At 46.3% G+C, this 24,385-nt stretch overlaps 2 protein-coding genes and 1 long non-coding RNA gene across 5 annotated transcripts; 2 read left to right on the forward strand and 1 right to left on the reverse strand.

The window, feature by feature from the left end:
* Positions 1 to 2,006: 2,006 nt before the first annotated feature.
* Positions 2,007 to 24,200, forward strand: gmeb2 (glucocorticoid modulatory element binding protein 2). Its single transcript, XM_056422460.1, is given in 11 exon segments — positions 2,007 to 2,355; positions 3,552 to 3,715; positions 3,836 to 3,921; positions 4,432 to 4,556; positions 4,661 to 4,764; positions 5,518 to 5,675; positions 6,578 to 6,646; positions 6,756 to 6,858; positions 6,860 to 6,891; positions 7,004 to 7,126; positions 23,351 to 24,200. Coding segments are annotated over 10 exon segments (1,503 nt in total). The 5' UTR covers positions 2,007 to 2,355; positions 3,552 to 3,566; the 3' UTR covers positions 23,905 to 24,200.
* On the reverse strand, positions 7,713 to 15,219 carry LOC130199181 (uncharacterized). 3 transcript variants are annotated; one of them, XM_056422462.1, is made up of 8 exons: positions 15,000 to 15,214; positions 14,673 to 14,914; positions 13,854 to 13,917; positions 13,649 to 13,779; positions 9,608 to 9,726; positions 8,471 to 8,603; positions 8,117 to 8,213; positions 7,713 to 8,014 (listed from the first exon to the last, which is right to left on the reverse strand). In XM_056422462.1, exons 1-8 carry the CDS (start codon positions 15,067 to 15,069, stop codon positions 7,932 to 7,934), a joined length of 939 nt encoding a protein of 312 aa, XP_056278437.1. In that variant the 5' UTR covers positions 15,070 to 15,214; the 3' UTR covers positions 7,713 to 7,931. The 3 variants fall into 3 exon arrangements, with proteins under 3 accessions (XP_056278437.1, XP_056278438.1, XP_056278436.1); XM_056422463.1 differs by lacking the exon at positions 7,713 to 8,014 and having other exon boundaries at positions 8,124 to 8,213; positions 13,597 to 13,779; positions 15,000 to 15,219; XM_056422461.1 differs by lacking the exon at positions 7,713 to 8,014 and having other exon boundaries at positions 8,126 to 8,603; positions 13,597 to 13,779; positions 15,000 to 15,219.
* LOC130199183 (uncharacterized) lies at positions 10,739 to 12,214 on the forward strand. Its single transcript, XR_008832775.1, has 2 exons — positions 10,739 to 11,473; positions 11,819 to 12,214. It is a non-coding gene; the product is annotated as an uncharacterized LOC130199183 (long non-coding RNA).
* Positions 24,201 to 24,385: the final 185 nt, after the last annotated feature.

Here is a 24,385-nt window from a genome sequence, read left to right on the forward strand (position 1 = left end):
ATAGAGCCTCATAGCCGCCGGCAGGAATGTTCTCCTGTATCTGTCCTTGTGGCAGCGGAGCGTGAGGAGACATCTGGAGAAAGTCCTCCTCTGTCCCTGTAGGAGGTGGTGGAGAGGGTGGTCCGGGTGGTCCGGGTTGGCCAATATGGACAACAGTTTCTTCAACGTCCTCCTCTCCACCACCTGTTCCAGGAGCTCCAGCTGGCAGCCGATGATGGAGCCAGCCTTCCTAACCAGTTTGTTAAGACGGCTGGTGTCACCGGCTCCGATGCTGCTCCCCCAGCAGACAATGGCAAAGTGCAGCACACTGGCCACAACCGACTGGTAGAATAACTCCAGCATCTTGCTGCACACGTTGAAGGATCGAAGCTTTCTCAGGAAAAAGAGTCGACTCCTCCCCTTCTTGTACACAGCGTTGATGTTGGCCTTCCAGTTCAGTCGGCTGTCGATGGAGACGCCCAGGTACTTGTACTCCTCCACCACGTCCACGTCCACTCCCAGGACACTCAGAGGTGTAGGAGCTGTCGCCTTCCTCCTGAAGTCCACCACCATCTCTCTGGTCTTGGCCACGTTCAGCCGCAGGTGGTTCTCATCGGCCCACTTTACAAAGTCACTCACCACTGCCCTGTACTCCTCCTCCCGTCCATCCCTAATACACCCGACCACTGCAGAGTCATCAGAGTACTTCTGCAGATGGCATGACTCCGTGTTGTACTGGAAGTCACTGGTGTACAGGGTGAAGAGGAAGGAGACAGAACAGTTCCTGTGGGGCTCAACATCACTGACCACCGTTCCAGACAGCACACGCCCATTCTGACAAACTGTGGTCTGCCTGTGAGGTCGTCAGTGATCCAGGAGATGGTGGGCGCGTCACACCGCCACCCGCAGCTTCTCACTCAGCAGCAGTGGCTGGATGGTGTTAAATGCACTGGAGAAGTCAAAGAAAGTGACTCTCACAGAGACACCGGTTCCATCCAGGTGCGACTGAGCTCGTTGCAGCAGGTAGATGATGGCGTCGTCCACTCCCACATGAGGCTGGTCAGCAGATTGCAGAGGGTCCAGCGACGATTTCACCTGCGGCCGGAGGTGGGCCAAGACCAGCCTCTCCACACCTTCATCACATGGGAGGTGAGGGCGACCGGTCGGTAGTCGTTGAGGCCAGATGGTGTTGACTTCTTGGGACAGGGACCAGGCACGGCGTCTTCCACAGCACCGGGACTTCCCCCAGCCTCAGGCTGAGGTTGAAGAGGCGCTGCAGGACACCAGACAGCTGGGTGGCGCAGGTCTTTAGGACCCTGGGGCTGATGCCATCAGGACCTTCAGCTCTGCGCTGGAGTAGTTTCTCCAGCTGTCTTCTCACCTGGTCGGTAGTCACAGAGAGAGGGGGGAGGGTGGAGGAGCCCATTGTTATTGAGGGCTCGGTGGATGTGCAGCTCAGCAGGGGGGACAGAGGGGGAGGTGTTTGGGAGGTGTGATGTGTGGAGGAGACAGGAGAGGGCTGTGAACTGAACCTATTGAAAAAACAGTTCAGCTCGTTGGCCCTCTCCAGGGAGCCCCCTGGCTGTCTACCTCCCACCTTGAAGCCAGTTATCTGCTTCATTCCAGTCCACACCTACATATATATGTATGTTGATGCAATGTCGGACTAATAAAGCTACTGGAGAGAAATGTTATGTACTTAATGTACTAATGTGGATGTCAGGTCAATGCCATCTCCATGCAGAAACCACATCACCAGATAATTGATCTCGTATATATATAAATATATATATATATATAATTTTATTTATATCTATATATATTGTATATAAATATATATATATATATATGTTGATGCAATGTCGGACCAATAAAGCTAACTGGAGAGAAATGTCATGTACTAATGGACTAATATCAGTACCCTCAAAAGTTAGCGCAACACTGAACGTACATACATGTAGTAGCACCCCGGCGCCAGAAGAGGGCAGTAGTGCGAACACGACTGAACGCTCGCTCCCGTTAGAGCGCAAATGAGGCCGCGAAGAAGAAGAAAAAGGATGTTACGATCTGCTTGAAATAAACACAAAGAAGAAGGAATAACATGGAGTAGTCTTGTGAGGATGAAATTGAATAAACTGTCCGAGCGGTCCCCGACAACCGGAGAGAGCTGCGCGGCGGCGGCGTTGATAGAAAGATGAAGGAGACACGCGCAGCGGAACCAGTCGCCGCGCTCTGCTGCTAGCAGACGCGGAGCTAACGCTAGCTAGCCGCCACCCGGCGGGGCGAACAGCCTCGTCTCCTTCATCCTTTCACCAGAAGACGAGGCGACACATAATAACTCACGAGTGTTCATTTTATTATCACCAAGACCAAAAGGTGAGATGTATTCAATATCTCTAAGTCGTCCTGTTCGGTCTTAAAGTAGCTACATAAGAATGCACGCGGAATTGCATTCAACGTTACAAGTTTATTTAGCCTTTTTTTTTTTTTTATGTAACGTGATACTGTCTCTTATTTGCACACCGTAGAGTTTAGCAACCGTGTCGAGTAAAACATTGTTTTTAGTAATCTAAATATACCGTTACGGCGCGCTTTGACGCAGCCGTGTCGAAGCGCGCGCGTGCGGTTGCAGTTTAAAACTCATGTCGTCACCAAAAGTTAATCTTGAGATGACGTCACTCAGACACGCCGTGTTACTGGGGTCACGTGACGAGGACCTGTCAGTCAGGGTGTCGCCAGAGAGCCACCCCACGAGGGAACCACTGACGGGCCACTCCGGGGTCAAGTGTGTTTAAATCCTAAGACTACGAGTACTTATCATATTATTAGCAAACTAATATTAACTAATTACTTTTTAGCGAATACACATTAGCCCCATCCTTACTTCCTTTTTATTTATTTATAATGTGTTGACCACTGAGGCCCACCGTGTTCCAGAGCGTGGTTAAGTTGTAGGAAGTTTGAGATTTAATTTTAAGAAATACTTTATTTTTGTAATTCAACTTTTATGCAATATTACATAAAAAATGATATCACTCTCTATTTTCTATAATGTGTTGTGTGTGTCTCTCTCTCTCTCTCTCGCATTTTTTTTCTTGCTCCCTCTCGCTCGCTTTTTCGTTTTCTCTCTCCCATTTTCTCTCGTTTTCTCTTGCTCTCTTGCTTTCTCTCGCTCTGTCTTGCTCTCACTCTCTCTCTCTCACTCTCTCACTGTCTTGCTCTCTCTCCCTCTCTCTTCTCTTTCTTGCTCCCTCTCGCTTTTTCATTTTCTCTCCCGTTTTCTCTCTCTCTCTCGTTTTCTCTTGCTTTCTCTCGCTCTGTCTTGCTCTCACTCTCTTGCTCTCTCTCGCTCTCTCACTGGCTTGCTCTCTCTCTCTCTCTTGTTCTCTTTCTTGCTCCCTCTCGCTCGCTTTTTCGTTTTCTCTCATTTTCTCTCCCGTTTTCTCTTGCTTTCTCTCGCTCTGTCTTGCTCTCTCGCTCCCTCTCTATCTTGCTCTCTCGCTCCCTCTCGCTCTCTCACTGTCTTGCTCTCGCTCCCTCTCTCGTTTTCTCTCTCTCCCCGTGTGGTGTAGCTCTACCTGTCCGCCATGGCCTCCCCGGAGGTCAGCATGCAGGACGTGAGCGAGGTCGTGATCGTCACCATCCCGGCGTCGGAGGCCGAGGAGGAGGAGGAGGAGGAGGAGGAGGAGGACGACAAGGCGGTGCTGGCGACCGGAGAACTGACCCCGGAGCCAGGGTAACTCAACACACACACACACACACACACAGAGTGGAACGTGAGTCGTTGAGGAGCTGGTCCAGTTCACTATTTTGAAACCTCTGAGTTTACATGCGCGCGTGTTTATTTCTCTTCCAGGGAGGAGGTCCTCACGGTGGCGGCGGTGGACTCGGAGGCCGAGGCCGGCGGACCGGACTCTTTTTCCCCGGAGGAGGCCGTCATCGGTAACGTGGCCATCGAGGCTTTGTGGCGGCGTTCGTACGGTCATGGAAAACCTGGAAAAGTCCTGGATTTTTATAATCGTTATTTCCAGGCCGTTGAAAAAATAATAAAGCCCCAAAATGTTGGAAAAAGCGAGAAATTTGTCGTATTCAAATGTTCATTTACGCTTAAAATATTGAATATATTGAAAAGAAAGACGCTTTAAATATAAGTCGGCCTACGCTCTTATACTCTCACATTTTTCCGGTCTGCAATTTAACGCACCGTTACTGAAAAGACATAAATGTTTATTCTTTTAAACTAAACTATTGTCTCATTCATTTGAGTTATTTAAGGTTATAAACTGTCTGCTTTGAATTCACATTTTTAGTTTAAATGTGACATTTTCTCACTTTTTCATGTTTATACTGAGATTTCACAACATTTTGGTCATGTAAATTTGGTTAGAAGTCCTGGACACCCATTGGTCGACACGTGTGTGACCCCTGCGGCGTTTCTTTTGGTCTCCGCAGTGAAGCTCACGGAGGAGGTGGACGTGGAGGCCGACGTCTTCTACCCGATCACCTGCGGAGACGCCAAAGCCACGCTGGTGTGGAAGAAGTTCGTCTGCCCCGGGATCAACGTGAAATGCGTCCAGGTGGGCGTCGCCGTCGCCTCGGGGGGGAAAACAATGGCGTCTGCATTGAATTGTACAAAAAGCGCTCATGGCGGTGTCTTCTGTTTCCTCTCTCCTGGGGTCAGTTCAACGAGCAGCTCATCAGCCCGAAGGAGTTTGTGTGCTTAGCGGGAAAATCGACTCTGAAGGACTGGAAGAGGGCGATCCGGCTCAACGGCACCATGCTCAGGTCTGGACTCACACACACACACACACACACACACGGCGAGTTAGGCTGGGCTCAACACACCTACAAGTTACTGATGTTCATGTTTCCTGAGAATCCGGTTCATCTCCAGACCGCCGACCCTGATGGAGGCCCTGAACCTCTCAATTTGACTTTAGGACGCTGGAGAATCCTAATTTTTATTTCTAACATGTTTTTATAATTTGCCATATGCATGTTCTCATATATATATGTGTGTGTGTGTATATATAAATACATACACACACACACACATATATTTATATGTGTGTTTGTGTGTGTGTATATATATATACTGTACATACACATATACATACACATGTATATATATATATATACATACATACACACATATATATATACATACACATGTATATAAATATATTATACTATTATATACACGTATATATATATTTATGTGTGTATATATATATATGTGTATATAATAGTGGATTCCATCACTGGTTGCATTTTGTTTAGTTTTTATTAGTATTTTTTAAATATTTTGTATAAGTACTTTAAGGCTTTGTTGTCATCTAAACATTATGATTGTTTACATGTCTAAATGATTCTTACCACCTGTAAACAATCATGTTTTTCAGGTTCGCTCAACTTTGACCCCAAAATCTTCCACAGATGATGTATTTACTATTTGTCGATCCATATTTCCATAAACGACTTAATTCCTCTCTCCCTCCCTGGCTTCCTTCTTCCCGGTGTTCCTGTTTCCGGTCTCAGGAAGATCATGGACTCCGGCGAGCTGGACTTCTACCAGCACGCGAAGGTGTGCTCCAACACCTGCCGCAGCACGAAGATCGACCTGGTGGGAACCAAAGTGTCCGTCGGCGGGGATCAGGCCGCCGAGCTGCTCCCCGCCGCCCCGTCGTCGGCCGACTGTAAGTTCCACGCCCCCTGCTGGCCAGCTGCACACATGGCGGCGACGTCTCACGTTAGCCGCCTAGCTAACGCTACTTCAGTCACGCGGTTCTCAAACGTTCACGCCCCCCCCCCCCCGCCCCATCAAAATAATCCATGCTGACTTTTTATTGAAATAACTTGTGACTCCATCTGTGCTAGAATAAAGATAAATAAATAGTAGAATAAGGAAAATCGTCATCACTTTAAAAGAAACCAAATGTTCGTTAGAACAATGCCAATAAAGTTATATATGTGCAAAAAACCAAACAGGCATTGCAACATGTATTTATTTATTAATGACTTAGTTTAATGACCGTGTATTTTGAACTTGTGTAAGATGTGAAGTATTCAATAAAGTCTTTGCATTTCCTCCTGCGCCCCCACCTGTAGTACCACTGCACCCCACTAGAGGGCCACGCCTCCTACATGTCACGTAGGATTCCTAGTGGACTAAGCCACGCCTCCTACATGTCATGTAGGATTCCTAGTGGACTAAGCCACGCCTCCTACATGTCATGTAGGATTCCTAGTGGACTAAGCCACGCCTCCTGCATATCATGTCGGATTCCTAGTGGACTAGGCCACGCCTCCTACATGTCACGTGGGATTCCTAGTGCACTAAGCCACGCCTCCTACATATCACGTAGGATTCCTAGTGGACTAGGCCACGCCTCCTGCATATCATGTCGGATTCCTAGTGGACTAGGCCACGCCTCCTGCATATCATGTCAGATTCCTAGTGCGCTAAGCCACGCCTCCTGCATGTCACGTGGGTTTCCTAGTGGACTAAGCCACGCCTCCTGCATGTCACGTAGGATTCCTAGTGGACTAGTCTTAATTTGGGGGCGTGGCTTAGCGTTGTGCGCCGCTTGTGTTGCAGTGAACGGAGCGGCGGTCTCGTATCCGGACGTAGCGTTGGAAACCTCGGAGTGGGTCACGGCCATCGGAGGTGACCAGCCACCTGCATGCACACATCGTGTAGGACGACTGTTGGAGTGGACCGTTAATGTGTGTGTGCGTGTGCGTGTGCGTGTGTGTGTGTGTGTGCGTGTGTGTAGAGGACTCTGTGGCTTTCTGGCGCACGGTGAAGGAAGCCGGCCTGCTGGAGGAGGTGGTGGAGGACTTCCAGAAGGAGCTGCAGGAGGTGCTGCAGGGGCTGCAAGAGAGTGTGTGACCCACCACTGCAGGTCAAAGGTCGGAAACACACACACACACACACACACATGTAGTGAGCGTCGCTCTCTAGTGGAGCAACATGGTACTACAAGCTTGATCTCACGCGCTGTGTTTTCTGTTTTTTGTTCAGATGCTGTTTTGCTCAACAACATCGTGCAGAACTTCGGGATGTTGGACCTGGTGAAGAAGGTTCTGGCCAGCCACAAGAGCCAGATGGACCGGTACCGGGAGCAGTACACCCGCAGCCTCGCCGGTCAGTACCAGCTGCGTCCTGACCGGAGCCTGAACACAGCGGATGGATTCGGGGTCTTTGTTTTGCAGCTCTGGAAAAACTCAGACATCGAGATAATGTGTTGTGTGTCTCTCTCTCTTTCTCGTTTGCTCGCTCTCTTTCGCTCCCCCTCTCGCTCTCTTGCTCTCCCTCTTGCTCGCTTTTTCATTTTCTCTCTCGCTTTCTCTCGCACTGTCTTGCTCACTCTCTCGTTCTCGCTCTCTCGTTTTCTTTCTCTCTGTCTCTTTCTCGTTTGCTCGCTCTCTTGCTTTCCCTCTTGCTCGCTTTTTCGTTTTCTCCTCTCATTTTGTCTCACTCTGTCTTGCTCTCTCTCTCTCTCGTTTTCTCCCCCCCCCCCCCCCCCCCTGCTGTGGTGTCAGAATGCGGAACGTGTTTAGCCCACTTTAAGAGAAGATGGACGAACGTGACAAATGTCAACAAATACAATTCTCGCCCGGCCCAGAAGTGAAGCGGCCCACCGGGAACTCTCCCGATTCTCCCGATTACCCACCCCGGGCCTGCACACACACTTAGTTGGGGACAGCACTTTGAGATCCTTCGTTGGATGTAAAGTGCGTTATAAATTAAATTTATTATTATTATTATTATTAGCGTTCATACTAGCAGGCTGTGGAGGGGTCGGGGCCGGCGGTACGAGCTGTTTGTGTTGTCAAAGAGGTTCAATAAGTGGAACTCTTTATTCCTCTTTTCAACTTTTACCCCAAAGTTATCCCAAATTATCTTCCCCTCCTTTCCAATCCTCTCTCTTCGGGCCCCCAGAGCGCCGTTAGCCGGTGAAATGTCCTCCGCCGGTCGCTTCACTCTCTAACGTCTGATGCAGTCCTGTCACCATTTCCTGGTAAAACGGTTCTGAAATATTAAAAAAAGTATTCAGTCAACCCCAAGACTTAAAAACTCTGTCAAATCATATTTGTGTATTTATTAATTTCCACATAAGCTAAAGCCACAAACCTGCGTCTGGATCGATGAACGAGTGTCTGATGAGGAAGTCCAGGGCCACCATGGCACAGTTGGGTTTGAAGTCATCCGTGGCCAGCAGTCTCTTAACCTATTGAAAAACAGACTTATCTTTATTTATTTACTTATCTTATATTTATTCTTTTAGTTGGTGTTTGAGTTTGGATTAACAATTCTTTTAGCCCACGTTCTGTTTAATTTGATGGATGACATAAAAATATTCGCTCATGTTAAACCACAATGGGTCAATTTCACCCCATATGGGGGGCAAGGATTTTAAAAATAATACAGTTGGGTGGCATCTACATTGAGGGAGCTCCCGAAAAGCAAAATGCCGGCCACACCGACCTCGTCGACGGGCAGCAGGTGGAAGTCTTGGACCTCTCCGTCTCCGGCGCGGGGCTCGAACTCCAGAGGAAGTTCCAGATCGAAGACGAACTGGCTCTCTGGAAACACCCCGTCCTCGTCCTTGTAGGTGTAGCTGGGGAAATAATAAAAGGTTTGGGAGTGAAGTTATGCTAACGTGAAGAGGGCGGCGTTGGCGTCACACCTGCGTTTTTACGGGCTCACGCTCATTAAATATTAATTAATTCAATATATACATACATGTGCAGCGCCATCGCATCAGTTTAGAGGAAGAAGAAAAACACAAAAGAAATTAATGTGAACTAGCTCATTTTAAATATATATATATATTAAATTAATTCAAAAAATAGAATATATATATATGCATTCTTTTTTATTATTTATTCTTTAATAGAAAATATATATGTAAAAACTATTGTAAAAAGAGAAATAATACCTGGAGTATATTCATATATATATATTGACTGAATTGTAAATACATTTATAAATTGTGAATGAGGAACATTGGTTAATTAATTTCATCTGAGCCAACTCTTGTGAAGTGGCATACAGAGAGACATTAGTTATTGTTGTTGTTTTTAAAGCCCAATACTCATTATACGCGTTACAATGTTCCTCAATGCGACCGCGTTTAACGTTAGCTGCTCAGCGCCGTTATTTAGCCGCTGCGCTGCTAACGGCTAACGCTAACTAGCTCGCCTCCTGTCCTTTTGAACTGAGATGTTAGTTCACGAGGTAGCGTTAGTTAGGAGTATATTTTAAATTTGGATTGCCACCTTTATTACATTTTCAAGCAGGATTCTGGTCGCTATGTTTTTTTCTCTCTTTTGATTCTTAAAAAATCCCATGTTCATGCCCGAACACTTTATGACTTCCTGTCTGAGAAACGCAGATCGAGCCCATTTGGTTCCTACTGGAGACGACATTTAGGAAATTAAAAAATGTCCCAAATCAGCTGGTCGCCGTCGTTTTTAAACAGGTAGGAAATAGGGAACTATTTCCCGCGGTGGATGAATCCACAGTGAGTGTTCATTGAGATGAAGGACCATGGGAGAAGGACTCCTCGTGGACAGAGAGCTCTTCTAGTCCTCCGGAGCTCCGACTCCCCGACAGACTCACCTCACATTGGCTACGGGGCGAGCCTTCGCTGCAATGGCTGCTGGGATACACGCTTCCTCCTCGCACTCCTTGACCAACGTGTGTTTGATGCCAACGCCGGCGGCGATGCCACCCGCCGCCTTGCAGAACACACAACGCCATCGTCACCCTTCTGGACGCACTTTAAGAGGAAACCTGAGATACTGAATTTATAAGTGTTTTCTGAATAATCTATAAAAATCTGGAGGCAATGTACAAAATTATTGTCTCCTATTACTTACTTGTAATAGTATGTATAACTTACTTTTAATGTGTGTTATTACTTACTTATTAGTAGTATTACTTAATTTTAATGTTAATTATTACACTTTTTTAAAGTATTACTTACTTTTAATGTTTTTTATTACTTACTTTCATTAGTAGTATAACTTAATTTTAATGTTAATTATTACACATAAAAAAAATTATTACTTACTTTTAATGTTTTTTATTACACATTAAAAAAAATATGTATTACTTACTTTTAATGTTTTTTATAACTTACTTTTAATAGTATGCATTACTTAATTTTAATGTTATTTATTACACATTAAAAAAAATATGTATTACTTACTTTTAATGTGTTTTATTTAGTGCTGTGAAAAATAACGCGTTAATTCAATTACAGGTTTAACTAGGTTTTTTTTAAAACACATTTAACGCATGCACAGAATGAGCTTCCAATCCGTCTGTTGTTGGTCGTCGGGATGAAAAAAAAGTCACTTGCAAAATGAGCTTCCAATACACCACTTCAACCTGAACTCTGTCCGCTCTCATGCAGACGGTCTGTTCATCGGTAATGATCCTTCCGCAGGTTCACCTCCGGAAACCTTGTTACGACTTTTTTTTCCTGTAGATCAGGGGTCTCAACACGTCGATCGCGACCCGCCAGTCGATCGCGGCGTAGTGTCGGTAGATCGCATGACATTAAAACAGGGTGTCCGCGGGTCCTTAAAAAGTCTTAAATTGCTTTTCCTAAAAATAAGGCCTTAAAAAGTCTTAAATTGTCTTAAATTCAGATCGGATTGGTCTTAAATTTTTTGGGTGTCATGTCCAGGGGTTTTCCTGGGTCAAAATGGGTCTTCGGTGTTCCCAAAAAATATGTTGGCGCGCGCACCGTCTATTTGTGCAGGTCGGGCTGTTGAGTGATCAGCAGCTGTCCGCTCGGTCCATTCGCGCACCTCACAGTTGCGTATTGATCAGACAAGAAGACACGCTTATCAACTCCAGTGTTTCCCCTATAACAGGGTGAAATCCCCCCCCGCAAACAATTCTCGGCTCGCGCGACAGAGCGATGGGCGCGCCGGCATCGAAGCTGCCGTGATGCGCGCACACGGGTGAGCACCGCGTATTCGGTCCCATCCCCTACAACGTGAAGCATCGGCTACTTTAGAAAACATGGCAGGATGCAAGTTCAACAACGGCTTGAAAAGAACGAGTGTTTCTGGTCACGGTGGGTGAAATGCTTCTGAATCTGCGTTATGTGTCGCGAGACTTTCCAGCGGTGGAATCTCACGTGCAGAGCAAGAAGCACAGAGACTAGCGAAGGCCGCCAGCAGCCCGCGGGGCTAGCTGCTGCTCCGCCGCGAGCTCCTGCTCCGCCGCCCGCAACGACGTCAACTACAACGCTGGAGGTCACCGGAGGAAATCCAGCGCCTTGCAACAAAGAGCTCATCACCGAAGACCAACGCTGCAGTGCGTTCTTCATTCTGTTCCACGAGACTCTGGACCAGACCACCGCGAGCAGACAGCTGGACTTCATGTGCGTTATTGGTGAAATGACCACGTCCAGTCAGGATCCTGTGGAGCTCATGGGCCATGACACCAGGACCTACTTCACATCTCACAGTAAGTCTAACATAAATATATGTATTAACTATCCTCTTGTATATGAGTATGTGTTTCATATAGTTAAGCTTTACTCATGTGTCAAGTTAATAACAGCTATGGATAGGCGCACTACACATTAATTAGACTAATTAAAAATAGTTTTAGAATGGTAGTAGAGTGGTGTTTACCTGTCAATATGTCTACATAGTGTTCACTAGGCTCAAGAGATGGCTCGCGTTGCTTAATTTGTAAAAATAGTATTCATTCCTATTTATCCAGTCTGACATTAATCTGAAGTGGTGTCATAAGAGATGTGGTGACTGTTGTTTGGCTAATGTCTGCCTTTTTCTTTCTTTTTTCCAGGAGAATGGACCAAATGTCAACTGGAAGTTTTTATATTAATACAGTTTGAAAAGGATTGTTTTCCTAGTATATTCACAAAAGCTCAGGAGTAGACATGAACCTGTGCACAAACATCCATCACATAGAGACATGAGAACTCACTCACACACACATACATTCTATTATGTAAATGAATTTGCATTTTAAAAGCAGCTGGAAATGTTATTTGTTATTTTATGGATTTTTTTGTTCAAAAGGAACTATGTTGCATGTATTTTTTAAATATATTTACTTAATTTTAGAGACATTTGTTCATGGGACTTAAATGTTCTGAAAATGTATTAATAAATATAATTTACAACAGCAATGACATTTGTGTTATCCTTTTGCATTACACCATACTGTTAATTTTGAACAGACATCAGTGTGTTTACTTTGAATTAATTAATTTAGATTAATGTATATTTCCATCGTAAGTTAGGTCTTAAATTTTATTTAGACGTGGTCTTAAAAAGTCTTAAATATTCACTGGTTTATTCCTGTAGACACCCTGTTAAAAAGATTGGCCCACCCCCTGACATGTTCTCTAGAGCACGTCTTTGTTCTTTTATTAAACTAAACGTCTGTTGTTGATCGTATCTCCACAGCAGCATGTCATTTCTGTCTCTTCGCGTTGCGTTAACACTTATCGATCTCCGTCTCGCGCGCCGCAGAGCTCCGTGCGCGCGCATCGGGACCGAGCAAAAAAAAAGTCACTTGTCAATCTGTCCACCTGTCCGGGCCGGTGAGGTTTCAGCTTTGCAGCGGTGTCCCCGCCGTCTCTTTCATCACGGCCCAGTTCATGAAGAAAACCCACACAGTCAGTTTGCCTCAGCAGCTGCTAGAGGAAGACTAGAGGCCTTTAGATTGTATCATGGTGGAGTTAATGGTTGACAAACAAGAGAAAAATGCTCTGTTTAACCCTCCTGTTACCTTTACATTTACTAACATATTTTACATTCGGGGTCAATTTGACCCCAGCAATTAAAACCTCCAGAAAATTATTAGAATTAATATTGCTTCCCAAGTTTAAGTGTGAGGTACTTTGTTTGTTTGTTGACTACCTAAATAGCCCTTTAAATAAATAAAAAAGTTGATATTTCTTATATGTTTGACACAGTGAAAAACAGCCTGGGGTCAAATTGACCCCAAAGAACACCGACATTAAACATTGAATGGGGTCAAATTGACCCGAAGGTAACAGGAGGGTTAAACATTCTGTTTAGGATGAAGATGTATTAATGTTCCATATGGAAGAAAACTGCTAAATAACTGCTGAGTTGCAGCACCATTGTATAGAAGAATGTATAAATGTATATATCCGTCTTTTGTCATAAATCTCTATGTTCTCACAAAATATACCGAGAATATCGGTAATATGTGATTAATCATGATTAATCCACAAAAACCTGTGATTAACCCAATTAAAAATTGTAATAGTTTCACAGCCCTAGTTTTATTACTTACTTTTAATAGTATGTATTACTTTCTTTTAATGTTTTTTATTACATTTAATGTACAGTAGCTTTATATTTTGTGTTCTTCTTACCACACATACTGTTGTAATGTGTCTTATCCTGTACTGTTTGTTATTGTTTATGTTTGTTATTGTTTTATGATTATTATGGTCTGTCAAGGGACTAGAGATGCTAATTAGCTGTGTAGCTAAAATCTGGTCCAGAGCATCACGTGCTGACATTCATGATTTAACTGTACATGGTCCCTTTTAAATAAAGATAATAATAATAATAATAATTCACATTTCTCGTCACTGATTTCTGGCGTCTCCGGTCCGTCGCGGCGTGCGCTCACCACATTGTCCAGCAGTCCGGGGTACGTCTGCTTGGTGAGGGAACGGCGTGCCAGCCACATGCGGACTTCCCCGCCGTCGCCGACGGTGTAGCCGTTGATGTGGACGCCGTAGCGCTTCACGCCAAAAAGACCTGTGGTGCAAGCGTCACGTGAGCAGCTCACACACCGGGACCGACCGGCGGGGCCGTGTGCGGCGCGGACTTACTCGTCGCTGCTCTTTCCATCCACATCAGAGGAGGGTCGGAGAACGCGGGCATCACACTGTTCTTCTAGAGAGGATGAGGAGGAACGCTTCAGGATTACTGCAGCACGAATTATTAGGGTTCTCTTTAAATATTTTTGAGGATATCAAAAGGTCATTTGAAGTATGAGGATGGGATTTTTTTTTTTTACAACCCAGGTTTAATTATGCGGTTTGATAATGAAACTGCCCTAAATGTCATTAGCAGTAAAGGATCATATGTTATGTTAACATTTGGTTTTGGGAATAACTCACTGTCAGCATGTTTCACAAAGATATTAAAAGCTTGGTTCTAATTAATTAATCCAATTACTTTGAAATGAATTAAAAAGAATAGATTATATATTAATAAATTAAATGAACATAAAAAATAGAATATATATATATATGCATTCTTTTTTATTATTTATTCTTTAATAGAAAATATATATGTAAAAACTATTGTAAAAAGATAAATAATACCCGGAGTGTATATATATATATACTCCGGGTATTATTATTATATTATATTATATATATATATACTCCGGGTATTATTTATCTTTTTACAATATATATATATATATATATTCCTGTTCATTCTTTAATAGAAAATGTAAAATATATATGTAAAAACTAATGGAATAATATAGATAATAACCGGAGTGTGTATGTATATATATATATATATGTATTTATGCTGCTACAGTTTACTACCTAATCTTTGTATAATATAATTGTGTCATTAAAAAAATGTGTAGTTGGTGTGTGTGTGTGTGTGTGTGTGTGTGCATGTGCGTGCACCTCATCCCTCCACCCCTTCAGACACGTGAACGCGCCTTCCCGTCTCATGGTGCGCAGCACCGCGTCCACAGCCTCCGACCTCTTCTCGTACGAGTCCAGGCTGCGGCGCAGCGACACAGCGCCCCCTAGCGGCGGGCTGAACACTTCCGGGTACCGTGTCAACAGCGGGGCGACGTGCGGAGGAATCCAGCCCACCTGCACTCCGTTTATCTCAAACCTTAAGCACTTGGACCGGCCGGAGGCTGCGGGAAACACGTCGGCCATTGTTACTTTAATAAACAACCCGTAACTCCGCTGACTGCGCGTTTTCTTTGTCGAGTAACTCACCTGGTAAATAAAAGTTATTCATTCGGCGGAGGAGCTGGAGTATTGTTTCGGACCAGGCAGAGTTAGCCATGTGGACAGAATGTCAAACCTCTAAAGGCCCCGAGAGAGTGAACGTGTGTAAACTGGGAGAATGAAACGACTGCTCATAAAACATTCTCATCAACATACTATTTTGACCGCCATGTTTGATTTCCCCCAAAGCGCTCTGCGCATGTCTGCTCCTTCTTCTTCGTGGCTCACATACTTTTTGTAAAAATCTGCGCATGCGTTAGTATTTCCTGTCAACATGTATTGTTGACAGGAAATACAGAAGTCATGGCGTCCACATGTTTATTGACGGGAAAAAATCAATCATGTGTTGTTTGTTTTGACAAGGAAATAAAAATGCTACTTTAAACCACATGTTTTTACTTTATAAAACACTTATTCATTACACATTTGTTTTTAAAAAGTGCAGTCAGACATCTTCATATTCCTCTCCACGTCCACAGTGCTGTACCATTCAATTTATTTTATATTGCCTAATATCACAAATTACAAATTTGCCTCAAATAAATGTTACACCTTATAAAGTGCTAAAACAGGAGTCATGTGATCTCTTTTCTTAGTTGAATTGAGAACACGAGCTGCAGCATTCTGGATCAACTGAAGGGACCTAAGAAACCTATTAGAGCAGCCTGATAATAAGGAATTGCAGCTATCTAGTCTAGAAGTAACGAACGTGTGAACCAGTTTTTCTGTATCTTTTTGAGACAAGATGTGTCTGATCTTTTCAATGTTACGTAGATTTTTTTTAATGCAGTCCTTGAGATTTGCTTCACATGGAGTTAAATTGACAAGTCCTGATAAAAGATAACAGATATTCTTTACAGTGATGTTGGATGTCAGGGCAATGCCATCTCCAGAAACCACATCACTAGATAATTGATCTCTTAGGTGTAAATATATATATATATATATATATATATATATATATATATGTTGATGCAATGTCGGACTAATAAAGCTACTGGAGAGAAATGTGATGTACTTAATGCACTAATGTGGATGTCAGGGCAATGCCATCTCCATGCAGAAACCACATCACCAGATAATTGATCTCGTATATATATAAATATATAAATATATATAATTTTATTTATATCTATATATATTGTATATAAATATATATATATATATATATATATATGTTGATGCAATGTCGGACCAATAAAGCTAACTGGAGAGAAATGTCATGTACTAATGGACTAATATCAGTACCCTCAAAAGTTAGCGCAACACTGAACGTACATACATGTAGTAGCACCCCGGCGCCAGAAGAGGGCAGTAGTGCGAACACGACTGGACGCTCGCTCCCATTAGAGCGCAAATGAGGCCGCGAAGAAGAAGAAAAAGGATGTTACGATCTGCTTGAAATAAACACAAAGAAGAAGGAATAACATGGAGTAGTCTTGTGAGGATGAAATTGAATAAACTGTCCGAGCGGTCCCCGACAACCGGAGAGAGCTGCGCGGCGGCGGCGTTGATAGAAAGATGAAGGAGACACGCGCAGCGGAACCAGTCGCCGCGCTCTGCTGCTAGCAGACGCGGAGCTAACGCTAGCTAGCTGCCACCCGGCGGGGCGAACAGCCTCGTCTCCTTCATCCTTTCACCAGAAGACGAGGCGACACATAATAACTCACGAGTGTTCATTTTATTATCACCAAGACCAAAAGGTGAGATGTATTCAATATCTCTAAGTCGTCCTGTTCGGTCTTAAAGTAGCTAAATAACAATGCACGCGGAATTGCATTCAACGTTACAAGTTTATTTAGCCTTTTTTTTTTTTAATGTAACGTGATACTGTCTCTTATTTGCACACCGTAGAGTTTAGCAACCGTGTCGAGTAAAACATTGTTTTTAGTAATCTAAATATACCGTTACGGTGCGCTTTGACGCAGCCGTGTCGAAGCGCGCGCGTGCGGTTGCAGTTTAAAACTCGTGTCGTCACCAAAAGTTAATCTTGAGATGACGTCACTCAGACACGCCGTGTTACTGGGGTCACGTGACGAGGACCTGTCAGTCAGGGTGTCGCCAGAGAGCCACCCCACGAGGGAACCACTGACGGGCCACTCCGGGGTCAAGTGTGTTTAAATCCTAAGACTACGAGTACTTATCATATTATTAGCAAACTAATATTAACTAATTACTTTTTAGCGAATACACATTAGCCCCATCCTTACTTCCTTTTTATTTATTTATAATGTGTTGACCACTGAGGCCCACCGTGTTCCAGAGCGTGGTTAAGTTGTAGGAAGTTTGAGATTTAATTTTAAGAAATACTTTATTTTTGTAATTCAACTTTTATGCAATATTACATAAAAAATGATATCACTCTCTCTATTTTCTATAATGTGTTGTGTGTGTCTCTCTCTCTCTCTCTCGCATTCTTTTTCTTGCTCCCTCTCGCTCGCGTTTTCGTTTTCTCTCTCTCTCATTTTCTCTCCCATTTTCTCTTGCTCTCTTGCTTTCTCTCGCTCTGTCTTGCTCTCACTCTCTCTCTCGCACTCTCTCACTGTCTTGCTCTCTCTCCCTCTCTCTTGTTCTCTTTCTTGCTCCCTCTCGCTTTTTTGTTTTCTCTCATTTTCTCTCCCGTTTTCTCTCTCTCTCTCGTTTTCTCTTGCTTTCTCTCGCTCTGTCTTGCTCTCTCTCACTCTCTCGCTCTCTCACTGTCTTGCTCTCTCTCTCTCGCTTGTTCTCTTTCTTGCTCCCTCTCGCTCGCTTTTTCGTTTTCTCTCATTTTCTCTCCCGTTTTCTCGTTTTCTCTTGCTTTCTCTCGCTCTGTCTTGCTCTCTCGCTCCCTCTCTATCTTGCTCTCTCGCTCCCTCTCGCTCTCTCACTGTCTTGCTCTCGCTCCCTCTCTCGTTTTCTCTCTCTCTCTCCCCGTGTGGTGTAGCTCTACCTGTCCGCCATGGCCTCCCCGGAGGTCAGCATGCAGGACGTGAGCGAGGTCGTGATCGTCACCATCCCGGCGTCGGAGGCCGAGGAGGAGGAGGAGGAGGAGGAGGAGGAGGAGGAGGACGACAAGGCGGTGCTGGCGACCGGAGAACTGACCCCGGAGCCAGGGTAACTCAACACACACACACACACAGAGTGGAACGTGAGTCGTTGAGGAGCTGGTCCAGTTCACTATTTTGAAACCTCTGAGTTTACATGCGCGCGTGTTTATGTCTCTTCCAGGGAGGAGGTCCTCACGGTGGCGGCGGTGGACTCGGAGGCCGAGGCCGGCGGACCGGACTCTTTTTCCCCGGAGGAGGCCGTCATCGGTAACGTGGCCATCGAGGCTTTGTGGCGGCGTTCGTACGGTCATGGAAAACCTGGAAAAGTCCTGGATTTTTATAATCGTTATTTCCAGGCCGTTGAAAAAATAATAAAGCCCCAAAATGTTGGAAAAAGCGAGAAATTTGTCGTATTCAAATGTTCATTTACGCTTAAAATATTGAATATATTGAAAAGAAAGACGCTTTAAATATAAGTCGGCCTACGCTCTTATACTCTCACATTTTTCCGGTCTGCAATTTAACGCACCGTTACTGAAAAGACATAAATGTTTATTCTTTTAAACTAAACTATTGTCTCATTCATTTGAGTTATTTAAGGTTATAAACTGTCTGCTTTGAATTCGCATTTTTAGTTTAAATGTGACATTTTCTCACTTTTTCATGTTTATACTGAGATTTCACAACATTTTGGTCATGTAAATTTGGTTAGAAGTCCTGGACACCCATTGGTCGACACGTGTGTGACCCCTGCGGCGTTTCTTTTGGTCTCCGCAGTGAAGCTCACGGAGGAGGTGGACGTGGAGGCCGACGTCTTCTACCCGATCACCTGCGGAGACGCCAAAGCCACGCTGGTGTGGAAGAAGTTCGTCTGCCCCGGGATCAACGTGAAATGCGTCCAGGTGGGCGTCGCCGTCGCCTCGGGGGGGAAAACAATGGCGTCTGCATTGAATTGTACAAAAAGCGCTCATGGCGGTGTCTTCTGTTTCCTCTCTCCTGGGGTCAGTTCAACGAGCAGCTCATCAGCCCGAAGGAGTTTGTGTGCTTAGCGGGAAAATCGACTCTGAAGGACTGGAAGAGGGCGATCCGGCTCAACGGCACCATGCTCAGGTCTGGACTCACACACACACACACACACACACACGGCTAGTTAGTCTGGGCTCAACACACCTACAAGTTACTGATGTTCATGTTTCCTGAGAATCCGGTTCATCTCCAGACCGCCGACCCTGATGGAGGCCCTGAACCTCTCAATTTGACTAGGACGCTGGAGAATCCTAATTTTTATTTCTAACATGTTTTTATAATTTGCTATATGCATGTTCTCATATATATGTGTGTGTGTGTGTATATATATATATTGTACATACACATGTATATAAATATATACATACATACACACATATATATATATTTATGTGTGTATATACGTGTATATAATATTAGTGGATTCCACCACTGGTTGCATTTTGTTGAGTTTTTATTTGTATTTTTTTAATATTTTGTATTGGTATTTTAAGGCTTTGTTGTCATCTAAACATTATGATTGTTTACATGTCTAAATGATTCTTACCACCTGTAAACAATCATATTTTTCAGGTTCACTCAACTTTGACCCCAAAATCTTCCACAGATGATGTATTTACTATTTCAGTCGATCCATATTTCCATAAACGACTTAATTCCTCTCTCCCTCCCTGGCTTCCTTCTTCCCGGTGTTCCTGTTTCCGGTCTCAGGAAGATCATGGACTCCGGCGAGCTGGACTTCTACCAGCACGCGACGGTGTGCTCCAACACCTGCCGCAGCACGAAGATCGACCTGGTGGGAACCAAAGTGTCCGTCGGCGGGGATCAGGCCGCCGAGCTGCTCCCCGCCGCCCCGTCGTCGGCCGACTGTAAGTTCCACGCCCCCTGCTGGCCAGCTGCACACATGGCGGCGACGGTTAACCTTAGCCACCTAGCTAACGCTACTTCAGTCACGCGGTTCTCAAATGTTCACGCCCCCCCCCCCCCCGCCCCATCAAAATAATCTATGTTGACTTTTTATTGAAATAACTTGTTGTGACTCCATCTGTGCTAGAATAAAGATAAATAAATAGTAGAATAAGGAAAATCGTCATCACTTTCAAAGAAACCAAATGTTTGTTAGAACAATGCCAATAAAGTTATATATGTGCAAAAAACCAAACAGGCATTGCAACATGTATTTATTAATGACTTAGTTTAATGACCGTGTATTTTGAACTTGTGTAATATGTGAAGTATTCAATAAAAGGTCTTTGTGCATTTCCTCCTGCGCCCCCACCTGTAGTACCACTGCACCCCACTAGAGGGCCACGCCTCCTACATGTCACGTAGGGTTCCTAGTGGACTAGGCCACGCCTCCTACATGTCACGTAGGGTTCCTAGTGGACTAAGCCACGCCTCCTACATGTCACGTGGGATTCCTAGTGGACTAAGCCACGCCTCCTACATGTCACGTGGGATTCCTAGTGGACTAAGCCACGCCTCCTACATGTCACGTGGGATTCCTAGTGCACTAAGCCACGCCTCCTACATGTCACGTGGGATTCCTAGTGGACTAAGCCACGCCTCCTACATGTCACGTGGGATTCCTAGTGGACTAAGCCACGCCTCCTACATGTCACATAGGGTTCCTAGTGCACTAAACCACGCCTCCTACATATCATGTAGGATTCCTAGTGGACTAAGCCACGCCTCCTACATGTCACATAGGGTTCCTAGTGGACTAAGCCACGCCTCCTACATATCATGTAGGATTCCTAGTGGACTAGGCCACGCCTCCTGCATATCATGTAGGATTCCTAGTGGACTAAGCCACGCCTCCTACATATCATGTAGGATTCCTAGTGGACTAAGCCACGCCTCCTGCATGTCAAGTAGGGTTCCTAGTGGACTACGCCACGCCTCCTACATGTCAAGTAGGGTTCCTAGTGGACTAAGCCACGCCTCCTACATGTCACGTGGGATTCCTAGTGGACTAAGCCACGCCTCCTACATGTCAAGTAGGGTTCCTAGTGGACTAAGCCACGCCTCCTACATGTCATGTAGGATTCCTAGTGGACTAGGCCACGCCTCCTACATATCATGTAGGATTCCTAGTGGACTAGGCCACGCCTCCCGCATGTCACGTAGGGTTCCTAGTGGACTAGGCCACGCCTCCCGCATGTCACGTAGGGTTCCTAGTGGACTAAGCCACGCCTCCTACATGTCACGTGGGATTCCAAGTGGACTAGGCCACGCCTCCTACATATCATGTAGAATTCCTAGTGGACTAGGCCACACCTCCCGCATGTCACGTAGGGTTCCTAGTGGACTAAGCCACGCCTCCTACATGTCACGTAGGGTTCCTAGTGGACTAAGCCACGCCTCCTACATGTCACGTAGGGTTCCTAGTGGACTAAGCCACGCCTCCTACATGTCACGTGGGATTCCTAGTGGACTAGGCCACGCCTCCCGCATGTCACGTAGGATTCCTAGTGGACTAAGCCACGCCTCCTACATGTCACGTAGGATTCCTAGTGGACTAGGCCACGCCTCCTACATATCATGTAGGATTCCTAGTGGACTAGGCCACGCCTCCCGCATGTCACGTAGGGTTCCTAGTGGACTAAGCCACGCCTCCTACATGTCACGTAGGGTTCCTTGTGGACTAAGCCACGCCTCCTACATGTCACGTGGGATTCCTAGTGGACTAGGCCACGCCTCCCGCATGTCACGTAGGGTTCCTAGTGGACTAAGCCACGCCTCCTACATGTCACGTAGGGTTCCTAGTGGACTAGGCCACGCCTCCTACATGTCATGTAGGATTCCTAGTGGACTAAGCCACGCCTCCTACATGTCACATAGGGTTCCTAGTGGACTAGGTCACGCCTCCTGCATGTCACGTAGGGTTCCTAGTGGACTAAGCCACGCCTCCTACATGTCACGTGGGATTCCTAGTGGACTAGGCCACGCCTCCCGCATGTCACGTAGGGTTCCTAGTGGACTAAGCCACGCCTCCTACATGTCATGTAGGATTCCTAGTGGACTAAGCCACGCCTCCTACATGTCACATAGGGTTCCTAGTGGGCTAGGTCACGCCTCCTGCATGTCACGTAGGGTTCCTACTGGACTAGTCTTAATTTGGGGGCGTGGCTTAGAGTTGTGCGCCGCTTGTGTTGCAGTGAACGGAGCGGCGGTCTCGTATCCGGACGTAGCGGAGGAAACCTCGGAGTGGGTCACGGCCATCGGAGGTGACCAGCCACCTGCATGCACACATCGTGTAGGACGACTGTTGGAGTGGACCGTTAATGTGTGTGTGTGTGTGTGTGCGTGTGTGTGTGTGTGTGCGTGCGTGTGTGTAGAGGACTCTGTGGCTTTCTGGCGCACGGTGAAGGAAGCCGGCCTGCTGGAGGAGGTGGTGGAGGACTTCCAGAAGGAGCTGCAGGAGGTGCTGCAGGGGCTGCAAGAGAGAGTGTGTGACCCACCACTGCAGGTCAAAGGTCGGAAACACACACACACACACACATGTAGTGAGCGTCGCTCTCTAGTGGAGCAACATGGTACTACAAGCTTGATCTCACGCGCTGTGTTTTCTGTTTTTTGTTCAGATGCCGTTTTGCTCAACAACATCGTGCAGAACTTCGGGATGTTGGACCTGGTGAAGAAGGTTCTGGCCAGCCACAAGAGCCAGATGGACCGGTACCGGGAGCAGTACACCCGCAGCCTCGCCGGTCAGTACCAGCTGCGTCCTGACCGGAGCCTGAACACAGCGGATGGATTCGGGGTCTTTGTTTTGCAGCTCTGGAAAAACTCAGACATCGAGATAATGTGTTGTGTGTCTCTCTCTCTCTCTCTTTCTCGTTTGCTCGCTCTCGCTCGCTCCCCCTCTCGCTCTCTTGCTCTCCCTCTTGCTCGCTTTTTCGTTTTCTCTCTCTCATTTTCTCTCTCGCTTTCTCTCGCACTGTCGTTCTCGCTCTCTCGTTTTCTTTCTCTCTTTCTCTCCCTGTCTCTCTCTCTCTCTCTTCTCGTTTGCTCGCTCTCTTGCTTTCCCTCTTGCTCGCTTTTTCGTTTTCTCTCTCTCTCTCATTTTCTCTCTCGCTTTCTCTCGCACTGTCTTGCTCACTCTCTCGTTCTCGTTTTCTTTCTCTCTTTCTCTCCCTGTCTCTCTCTTTCTCGTTTGCTCGCTCTCTTGCTTTCCCTCTTGCTCGCTTTTTCGTTTTCTCTCTCTTTCATTTTCGCTCTCGCTTTGTCTCACTCTGTCTTGCTCACTCTCTCTCTCTCTCTCTCTCTCTCTCCCCCCCCCCCCAGCTCTGGAGCAGCAGTGTGACGAGCACAGGAAGCGGGCCAAGGAGCTGAAGAGCAAGTCGCAGCACCTCAACAACGTCCTGATGACCCTCGCCCCGGCGCCCGCGCCGCCGCCGCCCAAGCGCCCGCGGCTGACCCGCGCCGTCTCCGGCCCGGCGTCGGTCGCCGCCCAGGTGTCCCTGCCGCTCGGCCAGCTGACGGGCCTGCCGCTCGGCAAGCTGCTGACCGTGGCGGGCGGCCCCAACCTCGGCGGCTACACGCTGCTGACCTCCTCGCTCTCCGAGCTGGGCGGCGACGGCGCCAACATCACCCTGCTGGCGGCGGGCCAAGACGGCGGCGGCTTCGTCAAGGTGCTCGGCCCCCAGTTCCAGCTGGTGACGCTGCAAGCGGCGCTGCAGAGCTTAGCCGCCGCGCAGCAGACGGCCGGCGGCATCACCGTGGTGGACGCCGGCGCCGCGGAGGACGAGGAGGAGGAGTCGCAGGAGGAAAGCCCGGCGGACGGCGGCGGCGAGGAGGAGGAGAGCCAACCGGAGCAGGAGGACGGGGAGCAGCAGTGAGGAGCGCCGGCTCCTCGGTAGCACCTTCATTTGCATTTTTCTGGACGCTGGACTTGACCGCGCGGCGGACACGGCGGCCTCATTCGGACTTTTTGGCCTTCGTCGTCCGACGCGCGAGCCGCTCCTCGTGGACGCCCGGCGCCACGCGGATATCGAGGCGTGACTGTAAATATGTATTGGTAACTAATATATTTGATACGGCTGTTTTCTGTAGGGACTCGTTCCGTTAGAGAGAAGAAGAACCGACGGTGTTGTTTAGTTTGATAATAAACGCTCAGTTTTCAAGAGGAAATTGTCTTGCTAGATTTTAAATATGTTCATTTATTTTTCTAAAAATGATATTTTCGGGCTAATAATCTATAAACGTTCACCTGATTAGAAAGTACATCGGATCGTTAATAAAACAAAGGTACATCTATAAAGGTAATACATAAGCATGATGGGTATTACCGCAGGAGGCTCGTTGGGGCCTTTAAATCAT

Source organism: Pseudoliparis swirei, chromosome 9 (assembly GCF_029220125.1).
Source record: "Pseudoliparis swirei isolate HS2019 ecotype Mariana Trench chromosome 9, NWPU_hadal_v1, whole genome shotgun sequence".
Taxonomy (NCBI): domain Eukaryota; kingdom Metazoa; phylum Chordata; class Actinopteri; order Perciformes; family Liparidae; genus Pseudoliparis; species Pseudoliparis swirei.

Excerpts from the sequence above, each read along its gene's own strand:
- LOC130199181 (XM_056422461.1), bottom strand. The coding sequence starts at position 15,069 with ATGGCTAACTCTGCCTGGTCCGAAACAATACTCCAGCTCCTCCGCCGA. Across the intron at positions 13,918-14,672 it reads TGAAGGGGTGGAGGGATGAG|AAGAACAGTGTGATGCCCGC; the intron begins GTGCACGCACAT and ends CATCCTCTCTAG. Across the intron at positions 9,727-13,596 it reads AGAAATCAGTGACGAGAAAT|GCGGCGGGTGGCATCGCCGC; the intron begins GTGAATTATTAT and ends GTGTTCTGCAAG.